The sequence below is a fragment of the Protomyctophum bolini genome (genome assembly GCF_963924005.1).
Source record: "Protomyctophum bolini genome assembly, chromosome: 11".
NCBI classification, from domain to species: Eukaryota; Metazoa; Chordata; class Actinopteri; order Myctophiformes; family Myctophidae; genus Protomyctophum; species Protomyctophum bolini.
The window spans coordinates 32,619,432-32,642,061 of record NC_137872.1 but is presented as its reverse complement, the minus strand read 5'-3'; the positions used below and the strand labels follow the sequence as shown (position 1 = coordinate 32,642,061).

Sequence of the window (22,630 nt, the reverse complement as noted above, 5' to 3'; positions counted from 1 at the left end):
CATCACACGTTCTCCACTCAATTACTTTCAATAAGTGTACTATATTCTATTATATGCCAGTGTAATATGGTATGCACCAAAATATATCTCAGAAATTACTGCGCAAAGGTAAGTATAGGCTATTCAATATAAATGTTCCAGCACAAATTACTATTACTATAGCCTATATTATACTCTATGTAAATATGTTATTCCTTTCCATATAAACTAACACATTTAAACATGAAGATTCAAGTTCAAACTCCCATGGTCACTGCAGCATAGCCTAGTACCATAGCATGGTCTTTTGTAAGAGAATGTGATAAAAAGCATGGAATTATATGACTTTCTAAGCAGGGACTGAAGGACACATCTTTTCAGTTGGAAATATGGCAGAAGCAGTCTATAAAATCCATCAGTTTGTATTAATATAGGGGAAAAACATTGTTTTTGTTAGGAGGCATGCAGTTTTATCACATCAGTACGAACTGCTCTACAGCAACAAATAGTAACCCCAAAACTGGGATTCTGTCTATTAACTGGTAAAGCACAATAATGCCTTAATACAGTCACACTTCTTCACAGCCATCCTGTGGTGTTGTAAAATCTCTCACTTGAAACATTTGTCCCCAGAAGATATTTCTCACAGTTAATTACATGGAAATGAACAGCTGGTGTTCTCCAGGACATAACAAATTTGACATTAAAATAAATTATTTGTCTGAGAGAGAGATGCTCACAAGTTGTCACGACTCCGTACCAACAACTGAATTTGTTGGCCTAATGAAACAACACCCTCAACACCACACGTTTCAAAACTGAAACACTGCTATAAGGATAGACTTTGACCTGCAGAAATAATTATGGAGTTCTGAGTTTGTTAAAAAAGGACACGCTGAAACATCCTCCTCTGACAAATGAGGATGCTATATAGGTCATTTCTGTCACAGATGAGATTGCCAAGTACTGCAAGTTAGCTAGAATACACACAGACTGACGGACAGGGTTTGTTGCCCAACCAAGTTAAAGGCCCAATCCGCAAATCTTGTGGTCACTCGGATGTATAGATTCGGAGACCACAGCGATTTTGTTTAAAAAGAAAAAGAAAAAAGCCTGGCTGACCGGCCTAAATCTAAAGAACGTTTTACCTACTCACCAATACAAAGACCGGTTGTGTCATTAGAAAGCCTACTTTCCTTAGTGGACGCAATCTGGACCCACTCTTTGGCCCGAAAGGGAAAAAATATTCACCAGACGGAAAGACCCTTTCCATGAGGTTCTCTCTTGGTAGAGGTCACAGTGGAGTAACTAAAAGTATTTTATTCTGGCCAAAAAGCGCATTTTATACGTGTGGTGGGGGGGCTCAGAGTGGGTCCACTAAGGAAAGTAGGCTGTCTAATGACACAACCCGTCTTTGTATTGGTGAGTAGGTAAAACGTTCTTTAGATTTCCACTACAGAGAGGCTGGTCTGCGTTTCATGCATGAGAGAGCTGGAAGCCATCGGTCCCATAGCCTTAATGCAAGGCAGAATTAAGCATTAGGCCTATGGACCAGAGCTAGCATAGGAGTGGGAATGAACCTTGTACTTCCCTAACCAATAACAGTGCAGAGTGGCGTCACTCCAAATTTGGTGACTTCAGTGTTGCTGTGTTCTACCGGGGAGGGGAGGAGGAAGGGGGACGGGAGGCTCATTGGTTGGGAGCCGGCTTCCGGTTTGATCCGCCCCTCTATCTATGCCATGAAAAGGTACTTTCAGGCTACTCGAAGTAAGTTGAGAACATACACAAGGAGTGTTTTATTATTATTATTTCCTGTGGTTTGATATTTTGAACATGATTTCGGCAAATTCGACGACTGACATCACTGTACAGAATGTCAGTTCTTCCTTGTTTCCTGTAGTTCAAGTCAGACCGGCCCCTGCAGCTAATGTCAATCACCATAAGAAAATTGCCCTTTAAATGACAGAGAATAACTGAACTTGAACTACTGAATCGCATATAGTTCCACCATATCACTCACAAGAAAAGTTGCACAAATGCAAAACTTGCGGGTTTGGCCTCTAAAATTTTATTCTGACATATCTGGACAGAAAAGTTGGAGGATGGATGCTATACAGATGCTATGGGGCAGTTTCAGATCCCAGGCAGCTACATGCATTACCTTACCCAGTTGCCTTGGAAACCCACGTAGAGATTCTTGGTTTGTTTTGAGACAGATTATATGTACCGGTATGTTATGTTAGAATGATATAGCTGGCATGTTGTCACATAAAAACTAAATCTGTTTTACCGTATATGAGCTTCAGTAATCTGGGCATGTCATGATAGGTAAATTGTTGCATTTATATAGCACCTTTATCCAAGGCGCTTTACATAGATTGTGCATTACATGTGCATTACATTCACACACGCATTCATACACCGATGGTGGTGGAAACCATGCTGCCTTGCATCAGGAGAAATTAGGGGTTCAGAGACTTGCTCAAGGACCCTTCGACAACAACTCTGGGGGAGCCCGGGTTCGAGCTGGCAACCTTGTGGTTACCATCCAGCCACTCTACCCCTGAGCCACCACCAACCCTGGGTGAAAATAGCAAAACGATGTAGAACGGCTATTTTAACAAAGAGAGCGACGAAAGGGGAGATCAAGCCAGGGTGACACCGGTCAAGGAAGAATTATAGGTTTAGACTTTAGAATATAATAATATATATGATCATTGATGTGCCACAATGTTTTGGCCCAGTTTCCCAAAGGAGTCAAGGACACATGAGGCTGTATTTTGCGTGTCTTAAGTACCAGGTCTTATTCCCTAACTTGAGTAAACTAAAGACCTGGAGGCGTGATCAATGCCATTTGGCTATTCTGAGTGGCCAAAGAGCATTGACCACGCCTCCAGGTCTTTAGTTTACTCAAGTTAGGGAATAAGACCTGGTACTTAAGACACGCAAAATACAGCCCATGGTGTATAGTGTAGCTGTAGCACATGCTGAGATGCCCTCTAGGCCGCACACAGAAGCCTGTGAACATAGACATTCCGTGCATAGACGTGCCACGCAATGGTAGGCCTCAGGCCTGGTATGGTAGGCCTCAGGTCTACCATTCTGTCATTTAATTAAACTAGCCCTTACCCGTTGTGAGATATTTGCCCGTGGGGGGGTACTGCGCCCGGAGCGTTTTTAATGCACTAATAAATCTTGCATCCTTTGGTATTCTTCTCCTGATAAACTACACGGTTTGCACACATCTCACCATGCACAACGGCGACAGGTAGCCTGTCCACACATGGACCGCTACTTTGCATTCATATTCATGTCATATTGACAGTACAATACCCATTTTTGCATTTTTTAATCCACTAATAAATTCATTATAAATCATTAATGTGTCAAATTGGAAAAAGGGCTCCATTAAGACCTCCATATAATTATGGTCCATGCCTGTGTGAAAAGTGGGAGTGATTGGGCCAGCCAATGTTGAGATAAAGCGCTGTCAGGGACATTCAGACATTCAGACATTCGCTGAATTTTAGTATGATAATATTTGGACTGCTGGACAGCTGACAGCAGGCTCTCTTTACTCTTTATATACTGTATATTGTGGAGAGGGAGGGGGCTGCATGGAGGTGTGACTTTGTAGTCCAGACAGGAAGTTAGACCATGTACATGACCTCATGAACATGGCTTCATAACTAAAATATAAAAAATATATATAAAACATATTGGTTTATAAAGCATTGAATGGATTATGGCCAGACTATATTTCTGATCTTCAGCTACGTTATGATTCTGAACGATCCAAACTCAAAATCTCAGGTCGTCTGGGACAGGTGTGCTTTCTGTCCCCAGATTCAAAACTAGAAGTAAAAGCAGCGTTCCGTTTTTATGCACCGCATATCTGGAACAAACTCGGAAAACAGCAGGACTGCTACAACAGTCTTTTACATTAGAAGTGAAGACTTTTGTTTGTCGATAGTCGATTCCTTTTGCTGAGGTTTTTCATTCATCGCTGCGACTTTGTTGTATTTTGTAATTATTATAGTAGTTAAGCTTATTCTCATTTTCTATCCTTTTTACTATTTCCATTTAGCACTTTGCCTGGCTTAATGCTCTGTTTTGTATAAAGCACTTTCAACTGCCTTGTTGAAATACACTACACAAAATACACTACTACAAGACCGCAAGGACTTTCTTCGGTGATCCCTTTGGAAGTGTGTTTGACTATACCCTGTACGGATTACATTTGTTTGTTATATCACTGCCAATAAAGTATTCTTGATCCTTCAAAACGACCGGTATACCTACAAATAGCCTTGCCTTGTCTGTTCCATTCTTATTTATTTTAAGGTTGAAGTAACCTACTTGCCTTGCAAGGTTTTAAAACGATAGGAAAACAAAGAACATGAAATTCATGTTTGTTTTCCTTGATGCATATGGACAATTACAGTGTAACCTAGTCTAATTTTCATGACAATCTGACTTTTCTAAGGAGGGATCTTCAGAAGATCCTCAATTTATAGCAATTTATGCTAATCAATTCTGAAGTACATCAATATCAATCCACTCGTTTGATTTCACAGATTCTGCTTATTGGATGCGAAATGTTTTATTTAGTGTGCTCGCTAAAACTAGCCTATTTTAGTTTCTTACATTATGTCCTTCAGAATATGTTTAGAAAGAATGCGTCATCTCATATTTCCACCATATTTGAACTGTGATTTCAACAGATTGTTTCAGACCTGTGTTTATTATCTATTATTTATTATAAGCAACGCAGCCCCCTCTTATAATGCTTGCCTTTCAGCGCACAATCAACAGATCCCTCGGCATTGACTCCTCCCGCAACAAGTACATCTACTATCTCACTCCCCTTGTAGGCACTCATCATCACACACTGTGTATGGAAAGGACCAAGAAAGGGCACAATGTGACGGTACTTGTCTGGATTCTCTGCCTTGAGCAGAGTGATGAGGACATACACAGGATGATCTCCCACTAAAAAGGCAAAGGGCATGCGTTTTGTGATGATGTGAGATAGCTTTTCCATGATGTCAGACATATGAAAATAAGCCTAAAATAAGGACAATAGAGGTCAAATCAATCAACAAAACATTGTTGCCAGAGGTTGGTCACGGAACCCATTGATTGTTACTCTACATGTTTGTAGTCTGCTTGGTGTTAAAAGGATAGGCAAAATAAGCCATTGGTTTCAGCCTAAAACTTTTTTGGTCTTTACAAAAGCTGTAAGAAATTAAATGAATACATTTAATGTTCATTCAATGACCAAAATCAACTGAAACTAGTAATTCAATAGACATCCTGTCATATAACTCAAAACCTTACTATACAGACAATTTCACATCTTGCAATAGCCAAGCATGCGATGAAGCGAACACGATTCATTGCCACTCAGGCATTCAGCGTTCTAGCAATATAGCGATGAGAGTGCTGCATAGAAATGCCGTTTCACTTTCAAAACACTCCTCTTGAAAACAGCCTTGGCATGGCTCTCACCTTCGCTTCCACAATCCTATATTTGAAATGAATAATTGTGCCTGGTGCTCTGCTTTCATGTCAATGTCCTTGAGTGGAGCCTGCTTTTCACACCCATTGTTCGCCCAGTATTATTAGGCTAGGACATAATTGGTTTCTGCCCTGTGAGAGGGTTCATATATATGAATCCTCTCCTGCTGCAAGAGCTGTTCTGGGAAGGCATCAACTAGCAGTTCTTGGTCTGTGGCTATTGAGCAGTGGTGGAAAAAGTACTTACGTTACTTAAGTTAAAGTATCAATACTGCAATTTAGAAATACTTCGCTACAAAAGTAAAGTAAAAGTCCATAATTCAAAATGTACTTGAGTGAAAGTACAAAAGTATTGGCACCAAAATGAAATTGAAAAATGTTTTGCAAATAGCAGATCTACAAGCTCACAATGTGTCACATCACGATGCATTGCAGATTGGCTACTTTCAAATGGTTAATGTATGTTTTGTAAAAACAATTATCAAAATCTACAAAGTAACTATAGTAACTAATGTTGTCAAATAAAGTAAAAGTACAATATTTGCCTCTAAAATGTAGTGGAACTTTAGTAAAGTAAAGCACAAATACCTAAAATTGTACTTGTACTCAGTTACTTTCCCCCACTGCTATTGAGGGACCAGAAGGTGGAGTATCTTGTTCTGTGCCAGGGTTCATTACAACTTCAGAAGGTGGTCAAGCAATGGGCACTGGATTGAAAAACTAGAAAGGGGAGAATCTCTGCCAGGCCAGGTGGCCGATGCAGGGCTGTTTTTGTCAAAAGGGATACGTGACCCTCTTGGTACAGTACATCTATGTGGAGAGTCCAGTATATTTGGTTAATGGGTTTGTAGGATCCCTCACTCCCATTCCTATTAATTGAATACGAAGGACCCCAATGGAAATAAAGTATTCAATCAACACGTGAGGGTGGTGTAGTCACTTTTTTGCACACACCGGCAGATGTGTACAAGAAATAAGACGGAATGGCTAATTTAAAAATCTCTGACAGAGATTAGATTAGACGGCGCTAGCCGACAACGGTGACGGGGTTGGCACAAGGCCATGATTTTCTTTTCTTCTTTTTACTGATAGCAGCTGAAGTCCTTGTCATGTCCGTCTGTCTGTCTGTCAGTCCCTCCTGGTACACACAACACCACTGACACTTAAAAGTACTAGTACGTCTTTGTGATTTTAACTGACAGTCTTGACTGAGGGGGCTAGATGGTCTAGTTGAAAGAACTACACAGAGACCGCCATCTTAAAAAAACTCAGAACATTATGAAAGACTCTTCCCAGTTCCCACCCCGGTCACTCACTGTTTGAACTGTTGCCATCAGGCAGACGATACAGAGTGATCAAGTCAGGGACCAACAGATTCAGTAACAGCTTCTATCCCACAGCGGTAGTTTCACTCAATGCTGCTAAGAAATGATCCGTTGCTGCGACACATGTTTTGTTTTTCTGCTATCTTAAGTGCAATAAGGGTTTGTTGTGCAATAACAGCTAAAATTAGTCACAGGAAGTCATGTGTGTTTTGTTTTAGCTTTATATTGTTTTGTGATATGATGCACGGATTGGTTGGCACTTTTAATTTCGTTGTACACGTTGCAATGACAAATAAAGATCTATCTATCTTGAGGGGGCCCCTAACGCCCCCTGTGACGCCAGGCCTGCTCCGACATCATGTTGATGGAGCCACGTACAGTGCCTACTGTTCAATCACAGTAAGCACTGTGATAAGATGTCCTTTATACGTTGATGTTCCAGATAATTGCTTCAAGCACCTCTCTTACACTTCCATAATAGTAGTGGAGAAGAGATTGAAATGCTCTTTCACCCTGCGATGGAACAGTGAGTACTGTGGCACACTGTGTTAAGACATAATTGGTGCAAAGCCCACCTACACTTCCATTATTAATGGAAGAAAGAAAGACTGAAAGGCTTTTTCTAATTGTGATATAACAGCAAGTTACAGTATACGGTTCACTGTGTTGAGGAATTATCTAGCTTTATACCCATTTACCAAAGTTTGGTAAGTGGTACTCTCTCTTAATTCAGTATGAAGACTATTCTAGGAGTGTATTCCGTCGAAATATTGCTTGGCGAATAAATGACATGCAGGGCTGCTGAAAATCTGCAAATCAATGTCAAGTCAATTTTTTTTATAGCACATCTCATACGACAGGCGTTGAGTCAGTGCTTCAAATTAAAAACAAGTATATACGTAACGTAATACGTAAAGTATTCCGTGGCAACCATCGGTACTTTGAGGAATTGCATATCGAAAGTTGAAATGTTGTATAGCATTAATGATAATCACCATAATGGCTAAATCATTTGTGGTATTAAAATATAGTATTCATTTTTTATAATACATCACATTTATCAAGCTCTTTTCTCTATACCCAAAGTTGGTTTACAACAAAACAACTTTATTAAGAGAAATCTAGTCTAGCGGGGAAAGCAAGTCTGACATGGTGGATTTTGAGGGAGGCTTTGAACAGGGCAAGAGTGGGGGCAGCTTTGATGTGCGGTGGGAGTGAGTTCCAAAGAGAGGGGGCTGCAATTGAGAAATGCAGATGTCCAAGAGGTTGGCATCACCTGTCCTGAGGGAGCGATATAGTAAAGTATTTTATTAATCTATATAAAAGATGTACAGTCAACCAATCCATACTTTTCCATCCTTTTAGAGTACTTCAATGATTTTACATTGTGACCGTTTCATCCATTAACTGTAACATACGGTACAATGTGTGAGTTATGGGAATTGTGTAAAATGAAGGGCGTGTCATTCAACTGTCGGTACTGAACTTGCGATTCCATTCTAAAATCACGATCATGCAAAAATATCTTTGCGAAGATACACATTACTGTCATGTATATGGCCAGTGTTTCATTCCCTTAATGTATGTTATATCAAGCAAATAGATAAATTTCCTATGACATAATAGAATTGTCAAGATTATATGGATATAGGTCTTCTATACAAGATCAGTAACCAGGAGTAATACTGGAGGTCTTTGTACAAAAGCAGCATTTTTCCTGCAGCCTCATTTAAAATGTTTGACTGCCCTCTGCTGTACAAATCTGGAATAACTAGTTTAAAAGGTTTATTTGTATTTTATGGTCAGTAATTGACATACAGTAGGCTCCTGAGGGTCATTTTACTTATCTACTCTGTGTAGTAGTGTTGATTTTTTTTAAAGGGTGTCCAACACACACATCACCAGATATTATTGGTAAAACTATATTGCAGGTTGAGTTTCACATATCTTGGCCTCACTGTGGACAAGTCTTAGTCTTAGGTTTGATCAACATAGTACATCTATCAATTCACATTTTCAGCAAAGAAAAATCCTTAAATTAGGATCATTACCTGTAGCCCCTAATCTTCTGTTATGTACAAAAGCATTGTTCAACCTGTTCTGTTGTACTGTTCCGCATGATTCTACACCATACTGTCCATGCCTAACAGAAACAAACCTTTCAGTATTACCCGTATGGCTTCCAAGATCATCAGACTACCTACACCCACACTTCTTTCCGATATGAATAAGGCTATCATCATAGAGTTAGTGATCATCCCCTGTATTCCTTTTTCAACCTCATGCCATCTGGAAAAAGATACAGAACCTTATTGTGGAAAAAGGTCCGCTTTAGTAGGAGTTTTTCCCCCTCAGCAATCGCGGCATTAAACAAACTGCCCCACCGATAGGATGGTTCTGTGTACACTGGGGAACTCATGTTCACTCTCACTCTGTGCCATGTGTTTCGTTGTGGGTGTTTTCAAAAGACTGAATATCAATATCCTTCAGGACAATAAATATTAAACCAGGATTTGAGCATTATCCTTGACCTTTTAGCATAAACGTTGACCCTTGACCTTTTAGCATAAACTTTGACTGTACCAGAGCCATAGAGTAAGACAGAGTTACAACATTGAGGGGGCAGAAAACAGCCTGGTCACGTGGTTAATTTACTCACGTGAACCTATAGACTCAGTCTCCAATGCATTCCGTAAACTTCCGGTTGTCCCTTTTCAATAGAAGTCTATGGCTTCACTCACACCTTCACATCTAGCATACAACATTGTTGCATGGTAGATGTAAACAAAGGGTAAGTGTCATGGCCGCCCCAATGCATTGCCAATGGAAGTCACATGGATTGACACATTTGTTGTACGGCTTTCGACTGCGTTTCGACTGCCCCCCTCCCCCTCATACAACAAAAATGTTGTGTCAAACCATGACTCCCATTGGAAATTAATTGCGAGCTTGCATCAGTCAATCTGTTGTGCAGGTGTGAGTGAAGCCTAGGTAGAAGAGCCTGGTCCCATGAAGTAAACAGTTGTCGTAACTCTGTCTTACTTGATGGCTCTGTACTACTTGTAATGTTAACAATCACACTATATTGAACCTTGATATTTGTAATTGGTGAACTTTCTCAAATTCACAGTAAAAAAAATGTCTCAGGCTTCAATTCACGCGCACACACACACACAGTAGATGGGAAGTTACCCTCTCTGAACTCAGACTATAATAGTCTCTGGACAATGCCTAGCTGTCAGACTCAATCTTCTAGTCAAAGCACAAAGGGAATTTCTGTGAAACTTCTGAAAGTCTGACTTTGCTTGGCCATTTCACATGGGAAATGTTTCACAGAAAAGTCCTCATTCCTTCCAGGAAATGCAGACGTTTAGAATTAAACCAAGTGTCTCGGACATCTTCAAAATAATTTATTCAAGATTCATATGGTAATATCTTGCTTAGTGATCAGCATATAAAATATGTACAGAGCAACGCATTGGTAAAAGTGACATGTTCAGCTGTGAAAGTATGTGCTTAAAGTAGAGAAGTCACTAAGCCAGTAATAATTCAGGAATTTCTGGAGAATGATCCTTCAAGTTAAGAATTCTAGTGATGCTTTGCAGTATCCTGAATGTGCAGGGACAACAGCTCAGTGCACAGGCCTAGGTAGCGGTCAGAATTTATGAAAGGCTGCAGCTCGAGGGTTTGGAGGGCTCTCTAGCCTGAAATAGAAACATGAATAAAGATAAATATTTCAAAAAGGTCAACGTTAATATAAAATTATTAATATGTATTGCCGTTTATGTACAGGGAATCTGCAGGTATCAGCACTTTAAAAGATTTTTATATCCCCACGACTCATAAAAAAAAACTATTTTATAGTTATTAAATGTAATCTGCATAGGTACCAGTCTACCAGTCATAACTGTGCCACAGTGCCAGTTGAAGGTTGCCAACTTTCAGAGAAGGGGTTATGGTAGCACAGATACTGTCTGTGTGTGTAAACAAACTGGTCACTTGTTCCATTTAGGGCGGATTTATACCAGATCAAGGCTGTTTTGCATGTATAAACCAAGCTGTTTTATCATAATTTAAAGTTTTGCAAGTAACATAATGGTCCCCATCTTTCCGACATGAGATGGCACAAAGGGGCAGCGCAATTATCATAGCCAACTTCAGACCAATGCGGATGTCATTTTTAATCCCTACGGTAACAAATGAGCCTACAGTATTTAGCACCCATGGGTGTGTTGGTCTTAAAATAATATTACACACATTAGATATTACACTTAGGCCAAGACCAACTTTGATTTGGTCTTAACCAGAGGCACAGCGACATCAGATATTTCCTTACCATTTAGTACATTTATGCATTAAGATGGAGAACGGCTTGGAGAACGGTAAAAAACTATTTGTCATGCGCTTGATTCATCAATAATTGCATTAATAAGAATTAAAACAAAAATGTGCCCCCGTTATTCATCTCCAAAAGACGTGCGGTGAGGAGAGAGAAAAAGATAAGCATTTATTTCAAAAAGTAGCCTGCCTACATTTTATTGTTGATAGAATATGTTCAAATACCTCTAATCATGCAAGGATGTCATGAATCAATTCATAGACCTTTCTCTGTAGCCTACGGTCATCAACACGAGAATGAGCATTTGAATATTACGTTAATATTTCAAGATATCATAGATAGATGCCTCTTGGACATGAGGATGCATTATGCTACGGTGATTCTGACCGCAGTTGGCAAGGCCCATGCGTTTGTCCACCTCTCCTTTTGAGTTCATATTTGTGTAAACAGAGAAGTTATGTTTCCCTCACATATCCTGACATTGTCACATTAATTTTGCTCCAATAGATGGTTGAATGAAACTAGCTTCACATTTGGGCTGATCACGGTCAGTCACCTACTTAGTTAGTTCTCTTTTGTTCGAATACGTTTTATATTGTCGAGCCCCAAGCTTTTCTAGCTTACATTACATAAGTGTGCTAAAACAAACAACTCCAGAGTTCCCAAACATTATATGGTGTATGAGGGAAGAAGGCCAGTGTTCTAGTTCTAAACTACATTTTTCTTGCACTATAACAAGCTGCTGTGCCGTCTTGGGAAATATCCCTTGTGAGATGAATAAAGGTCTCTTGTCGTACACCATGCGTAAGCACTCCACCAGTACTTTTTGTTGTTGGAGGAACAAGGTTGTACCCTCCTCTACACCCGGCCTGTTTAGCCATTGTCTGGTCCTGTTAACACCGCATCCACTGGCAGTTGTCTGTCTGACCCCTCCAGTACACTTACAAAACCAATTAGCCACATTCATTTACTTGTGGAAAACGGCTAAACTAAATCACATGGAAGTGAACACGAGGCAGTGACAAATCGGAATTTTCTTTTAAATGGTTTAAGCTTTCGGTCACATTTTCTTTCTTGAGCAAACTATTTCAGACCACTGAAATTTAGAATTTCTAATACAATTTAATGTTTCATACTCGTTTTAGACTTTTTAATAACCCAAGGAAGCCCTGTGTGTAGTTTAGCCCTACCATAGCACCATTTGTGAAAGTCAACAAAACATTGAGACAATGTGCTGGTACCTACATGTTCTCCTGTTAGCATGCTACTGGCTACCGGCAGATACCTGTTGTTGTCTCTGCTGTTGCTGTTGGCGTCTGTACTCCTCCTCACTAGCAGCGAGGGCTTGAGCCAGAGCCAGGTCTTCCTGTTCCTGAGGACTAAGACACAAAAATATACTACTATAAATATCAGACAACAGGTTATGATTGCTGAAAATGAAAGACAATGACACACATGAAGGTAAAGTTATCAAATGTTAAAATAATAATAATAAACATTAAAAGAAAACATAAACTAGCTAAAACATAATCCAATACTTTGGTAATCAATAACAATTTAATAGTTTCATGTGGCTTTCAGTGTTATACCGGAGGAATCTAAAATGTGACTGCCAGGCAACGAGGATTCCTCCAAGGAATTGTTGTACATTGTTGCCGTTTTCAATCTGGCTGTAAACTGCAGATACATGAGGCACTTGGTAAACACCCAAGACACAAATCTAGTACACCACTGAGCCTACAGGCCAGGGTCTGTTTGAGATAGTGAAGCTAGAAAATCCACTCTGTTCACCATCAATAGTAGTTACATGCCATAAATTTTTTCTTGCCTGGGTGAAGTGTTTGCAGGATACTGTATATGCAGGGTTTGAGGTAGTGATGCACCGAATATTCGGCCGCAGAAAATATTCGGCATAAAATGGCTAAATATGCATTTTAGGCCTATTCGGTTTCGGCCCCAATAGGCAGAAAATACCGAATAGTGTATGCAATTAATGCATTCAAAGAGCTGAATAAATGTTTTATGGATCCATAATAGTGATTATTATTTAAGTTAAGTTTTGCCATAACCATAACATAACATTTGTAGAATCAAACTCAGGTTAATGGGTTAAGTGAGGATACTAAAACAGCGATATTCAGTTACACTTCATACCAATGATACTGTGCGGGTGTAGGTATGTTAAGTGATAACCACTTTCAACATGGCATTATAGGCAAAAGCTTTCTAAATCTTTCACATTTTCCAAACATCTACAAGCTGGTAGGTCAACAATCTTTGCTATTTGTTGTACAACAAAGTATATAGTGCTTAAGTGTCATTCTGGACTAGACCTGTCTGGCTGGAAACATTGTGGTTGCAAGGACTGCATTTCTGGCCTTTCAGATACAGGACTGTGTCACAGTCATTACCAGGTGATTGAGAGATTATTTATTCTGTACTTACTCTGTATAAACATACTATTTTAACTAGTGATGCCCCTAATATTCAGCCGCAGAAAATGGCTAAAAATTCATTTTCGGCCTATTCGGTTTCGGCCCGAATAGGCAGAAAATATATCACGAATAGTGTATGCAATTAATGCATTCAAAAGGGCTGAATAAATGTTTTATGGACCCATAATAGTGATTATTATTTAAGTTAAGTTAAGTTAAGTTTTGCCATAACCATTTATTTTGCCATAAATCAGGTAGCTTTAAGGTACGGCCATGACAGCAATGGTAGGAAAAAAGATGTATAATATTAATCATATTCGGTATTCGGTTTGCGGCCAACTGTTTCCTATATTCGGTATTCGGTTTCGGCCAAGAATTTCAATTTCGGTGCATCCCTAGTTTGAGGGTTATAGTTCTTATTGTGGGATTATAGTTCTTAACTAGAACTGCACTCTGCCGAGTGCATACTTGCTTGTTGCACACTAGTAGGCCATAAATGGCCTACTAGTGCGCAAGCAGAGCGCGCAAGTACTTTCGACCGCTGGAAAGTATCACATCTCAGTATCTCTGTGAAGGAACGTTTGAAATGTATAATCATTACGTGTAACTATTTGCTACCTAACTACTTTTTTACAGAAAAATGAATCATTGATATGTGATGAAAATTACTTATTGTAAATTGTCAATTGTTTTAAATGTATTTCATTTTGTACTATAGTGATATTAATACTAAATCATGATCAGAGTAATATGTGTCTCTAACTTCAATTTCTGTAATAATACTTTCAAATTTGTTGAAATATACATCCCAGCAGACCAGGCACAGATTTACAAATTACAAATCACATTACAACTACATACAGAGTATGTAGTTGTAATTTGATTAGCAGTATACTGTGGTTACTTGGTTCCAAAAAGTGAAGACAAGTTTTCTTCAACGGTAAATCTGTGCCTGGTTTGCTGGGACTAGTTACAACATTACGTCATCCTTGAGAGAGTACATGGTGTGTATATGACGTAATGTTGTAACTTGTAACTTGTAACTAGTCCCAGCAAACCAGGCACAGACTGTATGTAGTTGTTCTAGTTACAACTACATACAGAGTATGTAGTTGTAATTTGATTAGCAGTATACTGTGGTTACTTGGTTCCAAAAAGTTGTTACAAGTTACAAGTTACAAGTTACAACATTACGTCATATACACACCATGTACTCTCTCAAGGATGACGTAATGTTGTAACTAGTCCCAGCAAACCAGGCACAGATTTACCGTTGAAGAAAACTTGTCTTCACTTCGAAGAGACCAAGCGAAACGATTACTTGCGCGCTCTGCTTGCGCAAGTAATGAGGACTGTGCTTACCTAAGGGTTGGCTGAACAACATTATTCCTTGACTCAGCCAAAGACATCTCCAGAGCCCTTTGTAAAGCCTGCTCCTCTGTCTGTAATGACAGGAAGATGTTACACACTCACCTTTAACCACAATCATTATTATATGTTCACTCGTATTCTTTAAGAATGGGGCAATGCAGTGTCATTAGAACAATTATACATACCAGGCCAGCCTGAAATGAGGCTGATGGTGGCATTACATTCTGTGCTGCAGCTGGAGTAGGCATCCATTGGTGCTGGCTGAGAGAGAAAAAAAGAAAACTAGTTTAAAAGTGTAACAATGTAACTGTACACACACTCACACAAAATATCATTACTTACCCATTGTTGTTGCTTCTGTGGTTTGCAGGCACACCATTAGAAACAGGGCCAGGGTTTCCTTGACTGGCTGAACTAGATCCAGACACTTTGCTGGAGGAGGCAGTATGGGCCCACATGAAAGCAGAATGTCTAAAGTAAAGAAATCAGACTGTCAAACATCATAATTGAAAAAGAAGAGACATGTGAACAGTGTTGGGTTGAGTGGAGCATTAGGATATATTCTGCACATACCCACTCTTGGAGACTGGTTTTTCATCAGTCTTATTACAGTCATGGTCAAGTTGGTGTCTGTGTTTAAGACAGTAATTCAAGTGGCACTGGTCACATGTAACTCGAATCATTTCCTTCTGCTTACAGCCTCCTCTTGAACATTTATTTGTAAAAATCTGTATGGAGAAAAAAAAAGTGAATTCTGATTAATATTATTTCCATTTGGACTTTGTCTCATTTTATGGAAAATACATATGGTATATTTGTAAGAGCAACCTTTCTCTTTCTCTGGGCAGGGTCGGACTTGCAATCCCGATCAATGTGTTCACCAACTTTAATGTCAGGCATTTCTCCTCTCTTGATGGGAATGGGAATGTTGCACAAAGGACATACAGGGACCTGGACATCCTAAAGGACCAACCACCAAGCACAATGACAATTAATGTTACAGATCATCACTAGATGAGGATATTATCACATTCTCAATCTAATTTAACAACATTCCAAGCTTCTCCTGTGATTATTCCTTATTCCCACCTTATTTTCTCATCTCATGTCTCACTTGAATTAATATTGGTGCGCGATATCATGCGATCATGGTCTTGAATGACACAACAAAATCAATTCCATTGACTCTACTCATAGCATTAAATGGTATTAGGTTATACAGGCATTTAACATCACAAGATAAAAAAACACATCTTGAGATGGTTGTATGGAATACTGTAAAATACCTTCTTGTATGACGACATGCACTTGTGATTTGCATAGGTGATGTGGTCTTTACAGAAAATCTCTTCACAGGCATCACATCTCATGGGAAGGAAATCTGCAATAGTAAACCAGCTTCTTAAAAAAAGAGCATATGATTCACAGAGACCTGAAACTTAAGTTTATCTCATCACTTCCAGTTTAACTTGTTTATCCTGTACGAGTTCTCTCCCAATTAGATACAATTGGAGGATTGGCATAATCCTGCCCTGAAAATGTATTTTTGTTTAGCGTTTACTAAGAGACAGAGAAATCTGTTACTGAACAAAACACTCTATAGCAGGAGTGCCAAACCAACAGCCCGTGGCACAGAGGAAAGGGTTCCAATCAGGCCAGCAGGATGATTTTGAGAAAATACGTCGGGATTCGAACCCGCAACACGCTGTACTGTAGGCGTCTGGACCGGAGCACAAAAGTCTACCTGAGTTAATTGAGTTTGATTGCTGGAAGCAGGCCTGGCAAATAAAATGTATAGTTGCGTAGACATTTAAAATATATTTAGTATTTGTTTCAATGTTTTTCACCTAATAAATATAATTTCCTATGAAATAAAACATTTTGTAGTCACAACAGGTACAGTATACTATTAGAAATACATTCAGTCATACATTTCTTGTAGCCTGCAACTGTAATCATTAATTTAAAGGGTCACTTCACCCCTTTTGCAACCAGATCTTATTTTAATTACCGTATGTTTGGGAGACAAGAAACTTTCCTGGGGTTTTTAAACATTTTAGTATTTCACAGTGTCAGGGATGTTTTCTCTTTTTCCCCCTCTACTTCTCCAGTTATCCGACACACCTGTCCACTGTAGGTACCGTGTGCAGAAGGACTTTTCTCTTCTATATAGTGTATGTGATGTCATAGACACTGGTCTCACTTCCTTCCTGGACTACATGTTGTCTCAGTAGGACAGCCCTCCCCTATCGCCCAAGGTGGCGTGAGTGCAGCAAAGCATTATAGTAATTGTAGTAATCCATCAGTGAGACCGGTGTCCATGACATCATAGACACTTTGAAATACTAAAATATTAAAAAAAAAATACACATATTACCCACATAAACTGTGGAGGAAACCGTTAGCCTTCACTTACCTAATTGTTTGCAAGTCTTCTCAGAGCAATGCTTTCCGAGATCTGGAAACTCCATTGTACAATTGTGATGCGGCCACCTTTAATCAAACCCTGGGGGAGAGAGAGGGGGGGGGGGTATTAAAAACTGAAGACCCAGGATTCACTCCGTTTTAAGATCTGCATTTATAAGTTCATGCCAATCTATGAAATAGTAAAACATGATTGAAGGTGATCTGGCTATGGGCCGATTCATACTCCTATTTTACAGGTGTTTCGGCGCTGTAGTGCCGAAATGATTTCAGTAGCACCGAAGAGCCGACTTTAGGAACCTCAAAAATAGTCACTCACATTGTAGGCCGAAACGACTTTTATTCGGCTCTAAAATAAGAGTATGAATCAGCCCAAACATAGCTTTTTCAGAAAACTGTCATTTTCAAACAGACATTTTTAGAATCTGATCTCAGGTCAAAATGGGTTAATGATTACCAGTCACCTTTACAATGAGGTATAACTTGAAAGGATTGAGCAATGCTTGAGCAGAGTGCTAATGGGGATAATGCTAGTGCCATAATAAAGTAAAGTAAATTGTAGAATGAGCAACACAGCTAAACATGTGGGTACTGTGTACAGGCTTGGAGACACCCAAAAATGTGCCAAAATCCCCCATTATAATTCTGTTGGTATTGGCTGGTGTGTGTGACTGGGACATGAGCACAGGGCTCATCCTGAAGGGACAAACGTGGCATCTTTCCATGGAGGCAGTGTTGCTGCTTGGAGCACACACACACACACACAAACTCAACAAAGTTGCAGGACTGGGACAGTTGCACTGCCAGCAGGTGTGTGCTGGCAGGTCGCTCAAAACGAGCACATTTTTGGGGGCGCTACCCAAACATTTACATAGAAAAACATAGAAAAACATCACGTTTACATCAAGTTTACAGTAGAGCTGTACCGCGGTTTCTCTCTTACAAACAGAAATCTTGCTGCGATTAAGGCAATGATTATGTTTTGTTATGTTATTATTGGCAGATTCTCTGGCAAAATCATAGACATTGTATTTGAACACATAACCATAAGTAATTAAACCCATTATTTTATTTTTTCCTTCTTAAAATGGCTAAATACATCGCAGTAGTAATAGTATTGTTGATACAATCAATTATTTGCATTGCAAAACGATACGATACAAAGTCAAACGATACAATGTTGACATTTACATAAAAAAAGACAAAAATATATTTCAATGCAGTCTGTATCGTTACACCCATACCCGTTTCACCCATACAATTCTGTTAAATTAACAGACACACAATTAGTTGAGGGCCACAACTTGTAGCCAAGATTACAATTTCAATGTGAAACATTATCTTCCAAAAGGAATGAGCTTGTTTCAACTTTAATTCTGTATTAAATACCAGTTTTACTTCCATTTCTTCAAAGCAATAAATCTAAAACAATGTGGAAAAGGGAGCCATGCAGGCAGGAGTTTGGGTCTCATGAAACAACTGTCTAACCCTAGCCATGACGCTCTAGGCCCTTTCGGCACCATCTGTTACCTTTTCTGAATTTTGGACGGCGGTACCCTAGGGTCCCTTGTAGGTTTTTCTACCCTCCATAGGACGCAGATTTACCTACTGTCTGTTCACAGAGACCTGCGCTGTCGCTTGAGTGTTGGTGAGATGTTTCAAAGATGCATAAAACAGCTATAGGAGACAGCGTGAACATGTACGAAACAGCACTAATCGGAGTTGGCGTTAAGTATTTATCTTTTTTGGAAATGTTGCTTCGCTGAACTTCTCTCCTTCTCTTCCTTTTTGACTTCCCATTGTACCGCCTCCCGCACCGAGACTGGCTAGCTGCACGTCCTAGTTACTGCCTCCGATTGGCTGACTGCGTACATGCAGGATGTTTATAATGCTGTTGTGTCGTGGGAGGCGGGACATGGGAAGTGAGGAAGAGAGAATTTCAGAGAAGCCAATTATTATTTTTTAACAGCATATGCGGTTAATGCGGTTTCATACACGTTTCCGTTGTCTCCTATAGCTGTGTTATGCATCTTTGAAACATCTCACCAACACTCAAGCGGCGCCACCGCTCTCCGTGAACAGAGAGTATGTACATCTGCATCCTATGGAGGGCAGAATAAGCTGACAGGGACCCTAGGGTGCCACATCCAAACTTCAGAAAAGGTAACAGAGGGTTCCGAAAGGGGCTGCCGCTAGTCTAACCCAAACCAATATTTTTTTTTGCATAGTACTGTATATTTGCATGTCATCATTTTTGGGGGTTATAAATCCCTAGCCCCTCTCGGAGGGGCTAATAAATCCCCAGAGTGAGCAGTAGTGAACTGTACTTTCCTGTGTTTATTCACTGTTAATAAAGTACTCGAATCAATCAAATCAATTCAAGAATATAATAAATCTGAGATGACTAACTGACTGTCTTGTAGATCGGTTCTTGGACAAGCGACACGTCACGTCATACTACGGAGTAGTATTAGTAGTAGAAAAGGCTTTGGCGTTTGTAGCTGGCAACAGGCCCATGCACTTCAAACAGAGTTAAGAAGTTACATAACAAGTTAAGCTTGGATGCTGGTATAAGATAACCAATTACCAGACAGATTATTATACAAGCGAGTAGACAAACACTCACTGCGCACGCCGCCGAACAAACAAACAACACACCTCTTGGAGTTGGTTAACATTAGCACGGTTTTGCCACTTCACTAACAGATAGCAACAGATAGCTAGTATCTGCTTGCTTATCAAGCAAACGCTGAATAATAGAGAATATGGCTGTTACTGCAGAATAACTGTAAATATTACACTGTTAGGACCAATGCTAATGTCAAGTATAAAAACAGCAACATTACAGCCTTGACATAACGTTAAAATGATGACTCTTTCAACGCTAAAAAAGAGCTAACTGGCATTAGCTACATTTTACACTTTTAATGAACGTTTCGACCGACTACTACACCAACACCAAATCATTTTCACACAATACGTTGTGATTTCAACTCACCGGACGACTGTTGTGTTGCTCTGTTGTTTAACCGTCGGTAGAAAGAATGTATAAATAATTAAACCTGGTCAAAAGTGTGTGCCTCTCTCGAACAGAAAACGTTAGCACCATCTGACTGTGTTTTTATCTTGTTGGGTTTTGATGTGTCACCCATGCCCCTCCCACTTCCGCATGACCGCCTTGACACTTCTCGAAGTTACACGAAGGTGCCCGAGTCTTCCATCGGCGGATGATGTAATCGAAATGGTCAAAGGTTTGGAATGGATCATTCTAAAGTTGTATATTTTCCCAATGAACTGTAACGTGTCGTATAGGCTTAATACTTTACTTACTTATAAAAATACTACTACTACTACGACTACTATAGCCTTTTCTGTTCTGTTCATTATAAGAGACAGATACAGTCTCAACGCTGTCATTGCAGCGTTTGCCAGTTGATGGCAGCAAAACATTTCCTCATGCTATTTTCTGAGTAAAATGATACATGAATATGATGTCTTTTGTGTGTGTGTGTGTGTGTGTGTGTGTGTGTGTGTGTGTGTGTGTGTGTGTGTGTGTGTGTGTGTGTGTGTGTGTGTGTGTGTGTGTGTGTGTGTGCTTTATTATTAATCAAAAGTCTCTGCAATATTACATTTTCATTGCGTAAATTAAATGTTTGACCAAGATTGTCATAACGTTGACACCTATGCACATAATAAAACACAATTGTGGGGGTCTGTGTGCGGCTATGAAGACCTATATAGCCTGCAAATGTAGCCTATGTGATATATGATTCATATCACATAATTGGTTAGGAGCATATCCACGGATATCACTAGCCGTGCATATCTATGGCTTCCCACTATAGGCGGAGGAAGAAATGCCACTTGACAGTTTTCAAATCAGCCTCATGGTGGCGCTACAACAGGCCAAGTTGCGTCTCACAGTCTCACACTCTCACTCACACACACACACACACACACACACACACACAAACCCAAACAAACATGTTTAAATTACTCCTAAACATTTTGCGTTGAATATGTATGTGTTTGGTTCCAAAACACCCCAGAGAATTAGGCTACCTGCAGGAAAGTGAAGGCTCGTTTGAGAAATATTAAGAACAATCAAAGCATTGATGTCCATTTATTGGAAACACCCAAGTTGAGCTCTTCTATGATTAAAGCGCCAAACGGAAAGATAAGGAGGGACTTACTTGGAAGCAAAAGGAATGCCCATAGCAGATGTACCCATCATAGGGATGGATGCAGTGGAATTTAGGAGTCCTATAATTGGCGGAGACCAATATTGGAAAATGGTCACAGCCACATGTTATAAGGTCAAAGTGTGCCATTAAAGGTGAAAAACATCTCCCCCATAATGATACAGTGGTGGAATGAGGTATGAGATCAAGATTTGAGTGGTTATGGAGGCTTGGAGCATCAATTCCTGGCCTGTTCTGTAGCACCTGGCTCGTGAGCCAGTAATTCTGCACTGCCAGATGGCACCGCTCTGAAAACACCTGGTTGGCTGGTTCATCAGTGCAATTTTGTGCGCGTGCGTGCGTTTGTGTTTGTGTGTGTGTGTGTGTGTGTGTGTGTGTGTGTGTGTGTGTGTGTGTGTGTGTGTGTGTGTGTGTGTGTGTGTGTGTGTGTGTGTGTGTGTGTGTGTGTGTCATCTTGAATAATCATATGGGTGTAATAGTTTGTATCCTTACGCAGTTTAGTAGATAATGTATCGTTTCCAACGTGGTAAGTGGTGGCGTTTATTGCCACTTTACAGTAAATCCTCGAATTCCTGCATTCATTCATCCTTGTTAGAGTGGCATAGCACTCTAACCAGAATTTCCATTATTAGGAGGTACACAGCCACAAGTGGGCGCCACAGGTCTTTTTATAAAGTTCTACAGGATGGAACAGACTTGACCTTTCTCTCCAGTGAAGTGAGGTCTCCAGAGGGCCTGACACTGCTGTACACAGCTGTAGCCTACTTTTTCATCATCGGTTTTTTCCTCTGTATTCTGTATCAGAAAACTATAATACTTATATGTCTACATATTTTAACCACTCAACCGTCCTTCGACCTCATCACAAATCCAAAGTGGTGGTTCGACTTTATTTTACATTGCAGACTATCTATACTGAAAAACAACAACACTGAAGATTGATTTAAACATAAGCCTGCAGTTTGTTCACCAATGCGTATACATTTACAATCACTTAGCCAGATTGTTTTTCATTACACATTGTTTCTTGTTTAC

At 39.8% G+C, this 22,630-nt stretch overlaps 1 protein-coding gene across 2 annotated transcripts; it reads right to left on the bottom strand.

Moving 5' to 3' along the window:
- Nucleotides 1–10,228: 10,228 nt before the first annotated feature.
- On the bottom strand, nucleotides 10,229–20,519 carry zfand2a (zinc finger, AN1-type domain 2A). 2 transcript variants are annotated; one of them, XM_080776214.1, is made up of 10 exons: nucleotides 20,392–20,519; nucleotides 17,386–17,475; nucleotides 16,256–16,350; nucleotides 15,798–15,929; nucleotides 15,543–15,697; nucleotides 15,312–15,440; nucleotides 15,155–15,230; nucleotides 14,961–15,040; nucleotides 12,409–12,542; nucleotides 10,229–10,528 (listed from the first exon to the last, which is right to left on the bottom strand). In XM_080776214.1, exons 2-9 carry the CDS (start codon nucleotides 17,438–17,440, stop codon nucleotides 12,428–12,430), a joined length of 837 nt encoding a protein of 278 aa, XP_080632340.1. In that variant the 5' UTR covers nucleotides 17,441–17,475; nucleotides 20,392–20,519; the 3' UTR covers nucleotides 10,229–10,528; nucleotides 12,409–12,427. The 2 variants fall into 2 exon arrangements, with proteins under 2 accessions (XP_080632340.1, XP_080632339.1); XM_080776213.1 differs by having other exon boundaries at nucleotides 12,449–12,542.
- Nucleotides 20,520–22,630: the final 2,111 nt, after the last annotated feature.